Below are 14,117 nucleotides of genomic sequence, written 5' to 3' on the forward strand. Positions count from 1 at the left end.
TTTATGCTTTATATATTTTCTCCATGTTCTTATTTTGAATTTTCTTTAAAATGATATGATATGGCCAGGCCCAAATTGAAACTTAGATTGGGTTTCAAAATTTTTTAAAAATAATCATACCCAAATTGATAACCTGAAAATATGTAATTTGAATAATTGATGTGAAAGTCAATTTATTAAAAAAATATCGATTTATAAATTTGGAAAATTTCAAATTATTTTCCATCACAAGTCTCTCCTTTCTTCGATAATATTTTATTTTAGATTGAATTTTACTTTGTTCCAAATGGCGGACAGCGTGCATCGTGTAAGTGAAAATCTGAATCTTGGAGTCGAAGATGAACCAATAGCCTTGTCGTGTGTAATAAATTGGTCTGGTGAAATTAATTTTAACTTATATAAAGATACTAGATTCAGAAATCAACATTTCATGGCGATAATAATCACTTTGTTTCAGATGTTGGGCTTAATGGGTATCATCACTGGTTGAATAATTGAAAAATCAAAATTCTAATATTTCTTTTATCCTCTGAAGAGAGGATGTGATATGTGATGGAACCAAGGCGTTTAATAATTGTATGTTGATAATTTATATATGGGTTCACAATATGGATAACCTTTCACTTAACATAATACCATTAGGGACTCATACCATTATTGGTGAAAATTAGGGGGATACCAGATCAAATTCTCAAGCACTCCTCCTCAATTTTAATCCTATATACTCCTTTCTGTAAATTTAATTTAATATTTTCATTTTTATTTAATTTAAAAAGACCCATAAACCCTTATTGAATTTACATATTTACTAATTATACCATCTTCTTTAACCTAATTTAATCATTTCCTCTCATCCACATAATTCATTCTACGCTTCTTCTCCTTCTTTTTCTTTTTCAAGTTCTTCTTTTTTCACTTCTCTTCGTCATTGATTCTCACCAAAGAGTGAGGTTTAGATTTTATTTTCTTTTTCTTATTCTTTGTCTTTTACAATTTTGGAATGGGATTTGGAATTGTTCTCCATGTTTCTTCTTTTCGGATATCTTCTTATTTTTTCGTTTTTTTTCTCATTCGGTTTCCCTCTCTTTCCATCCGATTTCCTAGATTTAGAAAGAAAATATGAACTATGAAAAATTAAAACTACAAACCCAGAAAAACCAGTCACACCAAGTTATACCACCGCTCGAGTCTAACTTGGTAAAAGTGTATAGTTTTGTATAACTAGAACTTAGTTATACTAAATTGACCATTGTTGAATGGTACAACATAACTAGAGTTTTATTTATACGAAGTTTCAAACAATTGTACAATTTGGTATAACTATAAGCTAGTTAAACCAAGTTTTACTCTCACCTATTGAAATAATTTTGAATTTTAATTTTTAATTGGGGGGGGGGGGACAAGTGAAATGAAAGACTCTTTATACGGATTAGGTGAAAAAAAATCAGTTTTGCTATTTTGTGAATTTGGTAACACACCAATATCATTAGAGCATCTCCAACCCGCTCCATATTTTACTCCAATATGGAGTGAAAAATTGAGTAATGAAAAAAAAACATTACTCTATAAATGGAGTAATGTATTATGTTTTGTTCATTACTCTATTTTGTAGTAAAATGTGAAATAGAGTTGGAGATGCTCTTGAACTTTAGGGTAGTCACATCCCTTCCCACACACCTAGGCCGACTATGCAAGTCTCTTTGTTGCCTTGGGAGTTGGGACAACATACATTTTCCCCTCATACCATTGCCTTAATTTTAATACTAGAAGGAGCAGGCAGAACGTTGAACATGAATTAGAAATACTATACTCACCTTTTTAATTGAAGATGTCTAGAAAAACAAAAGGATATACTTGTGTAACAAAAAAAAAAAAAAACCTCAAAATTTTGTTAGTAGAAGTTCATAGTCACTTCTCTCCATTACTTTTGTTGTGAGATAGAGATCTAGGTATTTGATTGGCAACACAGATACAGACAAACCAACTCTTTATGCCTCATCCTCAAGGAATGATTTTCCCGGACATGCCGCAAAGACCATAAATTTCACAATGTTAATGTACAGACCTGACATGCAAACACCATCAGCAAAGACTCCAAAGTAATAAGAGTTAGGGATACAATCAATAAACAGTCCAGTATCATCAGTAAAACTAATGTGGGATAGATTAATTTCGCGACACCTGTTTATAATTTGGATAGGACGTTATTCACAATCACATACAAATAAGAAATAGAAAACATCCTTGTCGACCACTCTAGATCTCAAGAAAAACCCATTCAATTTACCATTAATTGAGACCGAGAAAGCAGTTGTATCAATACACCTCATAATCTATGTTACAGAGATCTGGAGCGCAGAGAATAGATTCAATGAATGGTCACTGAACAGTATTAAAAACTTTGGAAATGTCCAACTTAATTGTTGTCTTCGAGAAAACCATGCTCTTATGTAGTCTTTGACAAAGGTTTTAACGAGTAAAATATTCCAAAAAAATTTATCTTGGACAATGTTGTTGGGATTGTTAAAGCCCATGTCCAACTCTATATTATCCGATTAGTATGATATTGTCCACTTTGGACCTAATTGGCAAATCCGCATGGATTTACTTTTGGTTTTCTTCCTAAAAGACCTCGTACTATTTAGAGTTAAACATCTCTTTATATATTCGACACTTCATGTCTAATTCTCCCATGTGGGATTTAGTTTGTTATCTCACATTCTCCCCCTCAAACTAAGGATCACATTCATCTTGTGTCCCACAACGGACTTCCAGGATCTTTTGACTTGATCTCTGCCACACACACCTCCCAATCCTAACTCGATGGGTCTTGTTCCTACTCGAAGGGTATTTTGGTATTTTCTTGCAGATTTCTTGTCAACCGCTCTGATTCCAATTGTTGGGATTGTTAAAGCCCATGTCCAGCTCTATATTATCCGATTAGTATGATATTGTCCACGTTGGATCTAATTGGCAAGCCCGCATGAATTTATTTTTGGTTCCTTCCCAAAAGATCTCGTACTAATTAGAATTGGATATCTCTTTATATATTAGACACTCCATGTCTAATTCTCCAATGTGAAACTTTGTTTGTTATCTCACAAATGTACATTATTGAAGCGTAATAGCCTCCGATTGAGTCTCCTTGAGTCTCGTACCAATCAATCAAAATGATCTTGTAAATTATACTACAGTACACTATGAGCCTGATGTTGATGCTCCTTGGTTATAATCCATAGAGGGAAAACGGTTAGATAGTTGTAATAAAGTCTCTTTCTATTGCTGACGACGCAGCTTTACAGAATTCTATTGGAGAACTGTCTGAATCTGGAACATGGAGAATAATAATTAGATCCTCTATTTCATTTGCTATACTACTTTTATCAGCGAGCTGCATCTTCTCTGGTACAACAGAAATTTATTAAGTATGTCTTATCTCTTCATCCGGTCATAAGAAAAAAATGATATATTTAAAGGTGGGCACAAATCAAATATCAATTTTTTTTTCGGAGATATTTGTGATCTGATATATTTCGTTCGATTAATTAATTATCCAACCTGATTTGATCCACAACTATTCGGATGTTCCGTGTCCCGTATATCCGAAATTTTTTATTTTTAACTGGATATCTGATTCGATACGTAAAAATAAAATTAAACATAAAAACTTCTAAAATAATAAAAATAATATTTTATTTTAAAATGAAAAGTTAGATACTTTCAAATTTTTGAATAACTAATATAATAAATTTAGTAATACAAATACTGTAAAATGTAAATAAATTAAAATATTTATATAATTTATATATATATACATATATATATATTGAAATGTATATGTATATATGCATATAACGGATTGGATCAGATTTTCATACCTAAAAATATTAGTAGTTGTGATTTGCTTAGTTTCTTACGGATATTGATTATTATTATTTGTTTTGTTTCGCAAAGTTACATATATCCAGATTTTTTGGTTCAAATTAAAATAGATAACGAATCGAATCAAAATTTACGAATATTTTATCGAGTCCTCAGGGGCGGACGGAGGAGAGGAGTGGGTGTGGCACTTGCCCCACACTCTTTTTTTTCTTTTCTTAATAGTAAATAAAACTTCTTTTTTTTTAACTTGGTTTAAGTTTAATTAATCAAAAAAATAAGAAAAGTGCCCCACCCAATTAAAACAAAAGATTGCTCCACTCAGTGGGGGTTATTAGTTGGTGTATTTTGATGGATTTAAAAATCCAAACTAAATCTAGTGTTATTGGTTCTATGATTTTAAAATATGTATTGAAATCATGTGTTATTCGTTTAATGATTCATAAATTCTAATTCAAATCAAGTGTTATTCGTTTAATGATTCATAAATTCTATTTCAAAACAAGTGTTATTCAATCATACGGATTTACTAATAGATTTGATTTCATAATGTATTTGAATGGATTTGCATAGATTTCTTTGTGAAAAATATAAAGGTCCAAATCCGAAGGAAAACCTCCGGATTTGTAAATACTAATCCGAGAAAATTTGTAAATTTGTAAATTTTATTTGGATTTATAAATACTATACGGATTTCTAAATCAATAAAAATATATAAACCAATAACACCTCCTCAATCAAAACAAAACAAAAATGTTTTAGTCCAATTACAAATAAAATGAATATGCTCCAGCCCATATAATTACCCTAATATTTTCTAGTTGAAGTTGAATGTTACGGGTACTATGTCTATTTTCTTTTGTAAAAAAAAAAAAATCTACACACAAAAGAAGCTTTCTTATTTCTACTAAATTTTTTTTTGTTGTAAAAACAAAATATTTCTACTAAATAGCACAAACCTTTGTACATGAAATATGGTGTTGACATTAATTATAGTTATTAATTTAACAATTGAACATTATTGAATCCATCAAAATTACTTCTTTAGATTTTCTTCTAAGTAAGATTATCTATCATTTCTAATAGTTTACCATATATTTAATTTCAGCTAAATTATTCACTTTTTCACTGTTTACCGTATTTGAAATACTATTATAGTTATTTTTATTAAGTGTTTATGGAATAATATTTTAAGAAACAATGTCAATCTACATTGAAAACCAATGTCTATAGTATAATATAATTTTATTAATTATATATATTTTTTATGTTTTTGGTTTGTTGTATACTTTTAGTTTATTTTGAGCTTTTATATATGTGACTATGTTATATTTTGAAAAAAATTATTATATTTGATATAATAAATATAATTATGTGCCTCAGTCTAAATAAATGTCTGTGATCTGCCCCTGCGAGTCCTATATACTTTGTGAAGTCGCGATACCAGTTGTAAACTTCAAACGTATTTTTTTTTAAAATACAAACAATTGATCACAAATTTGTCCTAATTTTTGTCTTATAAAAAAGAAAGAGAAAAATCCATTAATTGGTTTAGCCCACAGTCCCGAAAACGGTGGAAAAACGCTAGCCCCTGGATTTGAAACTTTGAATACCTTATTGTTGAATTTTATTATTGACTTCCTCCTAATATCATGGAAGTGATTGGAATACAGAAGTGGTTTTGTCCGCATTTTATAATCAAACCATGACATATTTATATACGCGCGGTCATATGGATGCACCCTACTTTTACATTAACTCTTTTTGGCCCCTTTCATTTATTTATTTACTTTTTCCAGTGTATTATTCCTTTTGGACGTTTTTGCATGGCACTTCACCTATCTCTCCTCCATTTGTCGTTCTTCTTTCAGTTCAATGTATTATCAACAAGAGTTCACTACCTTTGTATTTTAGACATTCATGGCTTGTTTTCTAGCTCGACTTTTTTTTATCTGTATTTGGATTTTTCTAGCTTGAGTTTTGATAGAGTTGGGAAGAAAGAAATTGATACACAAATTAAAGTAGAGTTAACGTTGGATTCTGTATCAGATAAACCTCCATGCTCCATATATATTTAATAGTGTATATATGATTATTTTGATTAGCATACGACGACAAAAAAAATTCTTATGTTCATATTTTGTATGTAACTGTTTTTCAAATTATTATTTATTAACTATGCATAATGCATCTTTCTTTTATTGATTCTGCATATATGGTTATTTTGATTAGCATACGCCGACAAAAAAAAAAAATCGTATGTTCATATTTTGTATGCAACTGTTTTTCAAATTTTTACCTATGCCATAATGCATCTTTCTTTTATTGAAAGAATCAAATCATCTCTTCCGTCTGTCGATCACACTTTCATAGCAACATGATAATTTGGTTTATCGATTAAGGTTATCCATACAGCCTGTTTAAGCATGTAACACCATCTCCGATGTATTCCACTACTTTTTCTTAAAATGATAGAATTCTATAATAGAAATAGATTTATCTTCAATGTGTTCTTCTATTCTTTCTCTAAAAAATATTTTTGATATATTCCTTTTTAATTTTACAAATAATATTTTTTATTTGTAAAATTTAAAAATTAATCTAATTTATCTTAAAATTTAATAAAATTATGATATTATTTAAACTAAATATTTCTCTTGAAACTATTATGTAAATAAATATTATAATTCTATTTATATAAAAGGTGTATTTCATTATTAAAGTAAAAAAGTTAAAAGATTATTTTGTGAAGAAATACTATTTTCCTCTAACTATAGAAGTGAAAATAACAATCTTTATTTTAGAAAAAAAAATAGAAGTAGATTGGAATAATTTTTTTCTGCTATAACATTTAGAGTCAAAAATAGCTATGAGTTAAAAATGCTCTAAATATTGTACCGCACATATATCATTTACTCTTTTCAACATGAATAGGAATTATGATCTTATTGATCTTACAAAATTTAATCATTTTGAATTAAAAATTATTATAAGGTTTATAGAGTACCTCTAGATAATTTAAGACGACCATAAATTTGCAAGTAAACTTTACTACTCTTTTCAGCGTCGTTTTACAGACGTCAAAAGTCCTTTCTTCCTCTCTTCTTTTCTATTTGCTTTGTGTGGATGTTATTTTAAATAAAACAATTTTAATTATCGTTAAGACATCACTATATTCTTAATATGATATTATTTTAATTTTCATTTATATAATTTTTTTTTGATATCAAACCAAATTCATCTAGTAATTTTTATAACCAATATATCTTCATATTAACTTTCTATATTGGGTTACAAAATGCTTATCTAAAATTCCTATAAAGGTTAATTTCGGGTATTATATAAGCATGCTTTACATAACAAAGATATAAAATATAAATATGAATATCACCAACTAGTAGTCATCGAAAAAAATAATATAAATTTTTGCTATTTATTTACAAACACATATTCGAGATAGTAATTTATTTGGTGTACATCTCTAATTGTTTGAGACTTTTCATTTAATTTTTAAAGATCTTATATGGACGAATTCTTCAGACAATTGTTTGCTATTTTAAAACAATATTTATATGATTTCAGACATAAACTTGATTAAGTTTTCATTGTAAAGTTCAGCTATTTCAACTTTTCTTAAAATAGGTACATGCCAATAATATCAAAAAAATATTCATTAATTTTTGATATATAGTTGTGCTGATTTTGAGGTTTCTTGAGAGACGTTGACGAAGACGACGGCGTTGCTTAGATTATACTTATTTTGTTTGTCACATGATTTATCAACGGTATAATAGTGCATCATGGGAAGGACGCCCAATTAACAAGGGTTAAGGCCAACGTTAAGTACAATTTAATTAGTCACTGCCTCATATTTATAAATCAACATTGTCGACCTAACCTTAATAGTTCATAGTTGGATTAGATTATTTCAGTTATCAAAAAAAAAAAAAATGCAAACATTTTTGAGTGAAAGGGAAACTCCAAACCACGTTGACCACACAAAAAAAAAAAAAATCAGAAACCAGATGCTGAAAGATGAGCCAAGAAAGATCGGAATTCGGAAGTGTAAAACCATCTGTGACGCTCATAGAGAACAAACAAACCGGATTAGTCCATACCTCATGAAGGAACTTTAAATTTGATAGTTATTCTATGGGAGAGTTTATTCAAATGTCATTATTGAAGAGACCTTATATTGAATCAGCTCGTTTTTCACAATTTCTTTACCTGTCATTGTTCAAAAAAGTGTTTGACTAAAAAACTTTAGCTAAACATACAATGATGCAATTAAAAAAACAATATAAACCATGGGTGAGTTTCTTGTGCAAATTGATAGAACATTATGAATATTAATTATGCATTGTAACTATCGACTGTGCCGTAAGTTTTTCTTTTTAGAGCTACAAGACCGTGTCGTAAGTTGCAAGCATTTTTTAAATGTTTTTTTTTTAGATTTAAGTTTTTTCGACTAATTTTTCACTTGTGGGTACATTCTTTAGCAGAGATGATATTATCATTTCCAACTTTATCAAAAGTTCTCGAATGGACAACAATTCTTAACTGTTTACCATTTTCGTTGGAATCTATGAATGTACGTTCTAGCAATGATAAAAATTACTTCCTCTGTTTTAAATATAAGACGTTTACAATAATTTTTATATTCCAATATATAAGATGTTTTCATCTTTTTAGGTAACTTTAAATTTATCAAAAACTGTGTAGCCAATCAAATTTAATACAGTGAAACTTCTATAAATTAATAATGTTGGAACTACACCAAAACTATAATTTTTTTATTAATTTATAGAGATATCAATTTATCGATATACTAATTGAACCAAAAACTCAATTTGGGACTATAAAATTATATTATTTTATAGAGATTTTTATTGTATATTAATTTATAGAGTATTAATTTAAAGAGGTTATACTGTAGTTCTATTTTGTAGTTGGTTGAGTAATTTTTAGTTTATAATTTTAATGATATTTTTTAAGTAAAAACTAATTTTTTTAATAAGTGTGTACTACCTAAAACATCTTATATTTAGAAACATAGGGAGTATAATTCTCCGTACGTATAGCAAATGAGAAGCAACAAACACATAGATCAATATACACATAGGGAAATAATCTTCAAAAGAAGAAAAAACATTGTACTGCTAAAAAGATGTCTTTAGACTTATTTTGTAAACATATATTGTATATAATTGTAGCTAGATTGCATTATGACTTTTTAAAAAGATATTTTTGTTCAAATATAAAATATTTTGATCAATAAAGCTATAGAAAATAAAGAATGAAAAAAAAATAAAGAACGAAAAGAATAAAATTAAGTAATTGTCATTTAAAAACATTTTGAGTAACTAGAGGTTAGGTAAAACATTGATACTCAATGCCCGGTTGTTTTAATGTCAATAAAACTACCGAATCTAACGAACATATGTTGACATTATTCCCTCCGTTTCAATTCATATATCGTTTTAGATTTCTTTACACATATTAAAAAAATTATTAAATTTATTATTTTATTTCTAGTTAATATATTAATTAATTTAATTATCTTCATTAATGAGCTAAGAAAATAAAAGGTAAAACTGAAACAACTAGCGAATAAATATATTAAAAACATAAAACGATATTCAAAATAAAACAAACTTTAAATTTTAAATGATAAGTAATACGAAATGAGGGAGTATTAGGTAAGGGAAAATATGAGAGTATTAAAAATGATTCCATTCAAATGTAAATTAAAAGTTGTTTGGATATTAGTGTATCAGAATTGAAAATGGAGCTACATAATGTATCTTGCTCAGGGAACGCGGCAATACGACCATACTCTGTTACCACAATGTCTCCGCCACGTGACGGCACTTTTCCGCTTGCATACGGCTTTGAAGCTTGAACTTCTCCTCCCTATGTTTCCCGTTATACCCTCTTCTTGTCTCGACGTAGTAATCTCCTCTTCAAATTCACCTTCTCCAATTATTTTGGTAGTTCCATTATTTAATATGAAGGATCATAAAAGTATAAAACTGCGGTCAAATGTAAAGAATTCCAAAAACGTTTTTACTGACTTTTGGCCGATGCAAAATCACGCGCAGAGCATGAGAGTCGGCGACAAGGATACCCTTTTTTTTTTAGAAGAAGGAAATATGCATTCTATAGTTGCAATAAAAATGATGAAAACTAAGAAAACGACAATTTTGATTATGTTCATGTTAACAAAATACTGAAGAAAGTTGCTTCTAACAACTTCTCTGTGATTTCAACATAGTTTTTTAGTGTTGATATACAACTTTAGTGAACTTTGATTTGTGTTGTAGGAGTATAAGTTTTCTAGCTCCTCTGTGATTTCAGTCCAATTATTTTACGGTTCTTCAATCTATATCGTGTTTTTTTTTTAATCTACATCGTGTTGATTGCTATTAGTTATATCAATCAAAATTATATAAACATAGTCAATACAATATGTACCATTACAAATTTATATCCAAATTCTGCTATGTTTTTAATTAATCAACAAAATGTCATTAACCTAAATAATAGTATTATACTATATTTAAAGCCAATTACGGAATTTATATAGGGTATATTTTTGTCGCTTTCGAAATTCACCTACACTACACGTCAAAAAATGAAAAAAAAATACAACAACAAATAATGTCCATCTTTGTTTAATGATCTCTCCGACCAAACCTAGCTGCTTCGTTTCTCTATTAATACCTTTCCTTTCGTCGAAGATCAGGCCCGTACTGTACTTTACTCTTAACCCCCCAAAAGAAAAGTTTTCTCTCCTCCCCATCTTCCTTTTAAAAAAAAATGCGTATGAGCTGTAACGGATGTCGAGTTCTTCGAAAAGGCTGCAGTGAAAACTGTAGCATAAGACCGTGTCTCCAATGGATCAAATCCGCCGAATCTCAAGCCAACGCCACCGTCTTCCTCGCAAAGTTTTACGGCCGTGCCGGCTTAATGAACCTCCTCAGCACCGGTCCCGACCACCTCCGTCCTGGTGAGTCAATTTAACTCCGATTTAATCTATCATGCACCTGATAATAGATCATTCCCTGTTTTGCAACACCTAGGGTGGTTGTTTTGTTTTCTGCATGCATCTGTAGATGAATCATTTGAAAGATCTCACTCTAATATTCTCTCTATCATGTATCTAACAAGCAGAACCGATCCTGAAATTTTCAGAGAGATATAGATAATTTTTTAATATTTTTTAAAATAATTTTTGTTTATATTTGTGTATATTAACTCTTAAAGTTTCTAAACTTATTTGTGTGCAAAAAAAATTCTAAGACTATACAACAATATTTCACTTGCATGTGCTAATAAGTGATCATTTTTTGTTTTTTTTATTGCAGCGATATTTAGATCGTTGTTGTACGAAGCATGCGGAAGGATTGTGAATCCGATTTACGGATCGGTCGGCTTATTATGGTCCGGAAACTGGCATCTTTGTCAAGCAGCCGTGGAGGCGGTGATGAGAGGCTCTCCGGTGACTCCAATCGCATGCGACGCTGCGGTTACTGGTCAAGCTCCTCCTTTCAGCAACAACAAACTCTTTGACATAAGACACGTGACTAGAGACGAGAACGCCGTGAAGAGCCGGTGTCGTTCGAGCCGTAGTGGTGCATGCAAAGAAGGGAGAAACGTGAGGTCGTCGCTTAGTCACGAGTCGTCACTGAGTCAGGAGTCTGCGGTGGTGAAGGGTGAAGGAAGTATGGTTTCGTCAGAGGAGACGACGGAGGAACCGAGTTGGATCGGGCTTGAGCTGACTTTGGGGTTGGAGCCGTCTGGCGCACGTGGGAGTCACGTGGTGGTGCCGATTAAGAAACGGAAGTTGGAGAAGTCTGGCACGTGCGATGATGATGCGGATACGTGTAAGATTGAGCTTGGACTCGTGTGCAGCGAGTGAAAATGAAATGGTCTCTTTTTTTGCTCGTCTTAGAAGTTTCTTTTGGTTCTGTGTTGAGTTTGGTGTACAAATAGAGATTAACGAATCTTCCTTTCTTTCTTTCTGGCTTTTAAAGTTTCTTTGTTTACTGTTTTTGCTTGTTCGGTGTTCTTCACAAGTGTGTATGATAAAGAGATCTTAACTTTTAACAAATTTTCTGTCTTCAGAAAACTCCATTTGATGATCAGAGAGGCTTAAGAAAGCAACCCAATCTTAAAATCGTATGATCTACTTTAAAGCCTAAAAGCACATTTGTATGTGAATCAAAAGACTCACCAGCTGCATGTGTCTAGATTTGTGTTCTCAAAGGATTTTATATATAATAGGCGTGGGCCCTGTGTGATGGATTAATTTGTTAGAGATGAGGATGGTCTTTTTAGTTCATTGGATTTGGATCCAAATGTTTATTCAACAAAAAAAAGGCCCAAACTCTACATGACTTGAGTTCAAGTATATTCATTTGCCATTCATTCCAACATCTCGTGGGAGCACAACAAAAATATCACTTACGGACTTATGGTAAAAGAACCACCCTTTTTATGTCAACATGTATTGTGCTAGATTTGAATTTGAACAGTTACAACAAATTTGTTGTAACAGTCATAAAACCACTAATCTTTTGTCAGCCACTCACAAATACAAATAGTGTTCAACATTTGAATTGATTTTAAATTATTCAATTTGTAATAGATAAAACATATAAGTTATCAAGTGTTAGTAGCCTCAAGTCCTAAGTTCTGTCAGTATTAAATTTGAATCCTACAAAAAAACTAAATGATTACCGTTTGGGCATATATATACATAAAATATTGTCTTCAGCCATCTTTATCCCTGGTTATTAGGGATTTCTTAGTTCGAGGGTCTTTGGGTTTTTGCACTGTTTGCAGGCCACACCGACACGTGACGGCCCGCGATTGATTCGTTTTTAAAATTTTTTTTTTAGACCAAAAAAAAATTAAAACTAAAACTAAGAAACCGTGAAACGGTTTAGCATTAAAGATGCTCTTAGACCACAAACAATAAAGTAGTTGAATTAGAGATCAACTGTTAAATTGCAAAAAAAAAATACATAGGTGGATTAAACTCTGGTCGAAAACTTTCAACCCGTTGAATACCATTGAAATAGGATCTCTTTGCCACATAGCAAAGTTTGAGGGAAGAAAGTGTGGAGAGAGTGAAAAACACACGCGCCTAGGTCAGCTAGGTGTTGTGAGGTGGAGTCTCTTTGTATTTTTATTGGGTCTCAATTTCTTTTTTGAAATTTTTTCTCTTAAATTATTGGAGGTTGGAACTTAATGATTTGTAGTCAATAATTTTTTTTTTAAAAATTAAATTTATATCAAAATTCATGATTTTTATGATTTGAAAATATAAATTAATCTCATTTCATTTGGATACAGAAAATACAAACATAAATAAAGGTAAAGTAATTTTTTTAAACTATGTCAAATTTAATTAATTATTTAATTTAATTATGGGCAATTGTCAATAATAGCACCTTTTGAAGTTTATGTCTCAAAAATAGCACTAGAAGGAGAAAGTCACAAAAATGACATTCATTAAAGGGTAAAATATCCCTAATACCCTTGGTTTAAAATTAAATAAATAAACAAAAATAAATAAAAATAAATAAAATAAAAATAAATAAAATAAAAAATTTTTTTTATAGTTTCAGATTATATGTTTTCAGATTCGAAATTTTTATAAATTTTTTTTTCAAATTTTTTTTCAAATTTTTTTTTTATTTTTTTTTCAATTTTTTTTTTTATAATTTAAAAATACTTTTTAAAACTGTTTTTAAAATTTTTATTTTTTTATTTTTTATTTTAGTATTTATTTTTTATAAAATTTTAAATCCTAATTCCAAAACCTCACCCCTTAACTCTAAACCCTAAGGTTTGGATTAATTAACCCAAGGGGTATAAGTGTATATTTACCTCTTTAATGAAACCTATTTTTGTGACTTTGAGCCTTGAGTGCTATTTTGGGAACAAAAACTTGGTTTAGTGCTATTCTAGTCTTTTTCTCTTTAATTATAGTCAAAACTAATAGAAATATGTAGTTACAACATTATAAAAAGCATAAGCATATAAAATAAGAGTGGTTAGATAAGATAACAAATTCTAAAATAAAAACTATTGTAGATGTTAAAAATGAAATAAATGTTAAATTATTAGGTGAAGAAATAGAAAATGATATGAAGTATTAGAAAAAAAGTGAAGGTGTTGAATAAATAACAAAAAATTTTTTTTTATGATAGTCTTTTTTTAAGTTTTTG

At 29.7% G+C, this 14,117-nt stretch overlaps 1 protein-coding gene across 1 annotated transcript; it reads left to right on the forward strand.

Moving 5' to 3' along the window:
- The first annotated feature begins 10,566 nt into the window (after window positions 1-10,566).
- Window positions 10,567-11,992, forward strand: LOC106391892 (LOB domain-containing protein 40). The gene is made up of 2 exons (XM_013832627.3): window positions 10,567-10,888; window positions 11,247-11,992. The coding sequence occupies exons 1-2, from the start codon at window positions 10,699-10,701 to the stop codon at window positions 11,798-11,800; spliced, it is 744 nt and encodes a 247-aa protein (XP_013688081.1). The 5' UTR covers window positions 10,567-10,698; the 3' UTR covers window positions 11,801-11,992.
- The last annotated feature ends 2,125 nt before the right edge of the window (window positions 11,993-14,117 follow it).

The sequence above is a fragment of the Brassica napus genome, chromosome A2 (assembly GCF_020379485.1).
Source record: "Brassica napus cultivar Da-Ae chromosome A2, Da-Ae, whole genome shotgun sequence".
Classification (NCBI taxonomy): domain Eukaryota; kingdom Viridiplantae; phylum Streptophyta; class Magnoliopsida; order Brassicales; family Brassicaceae; genus Brassica; species Brassica napus.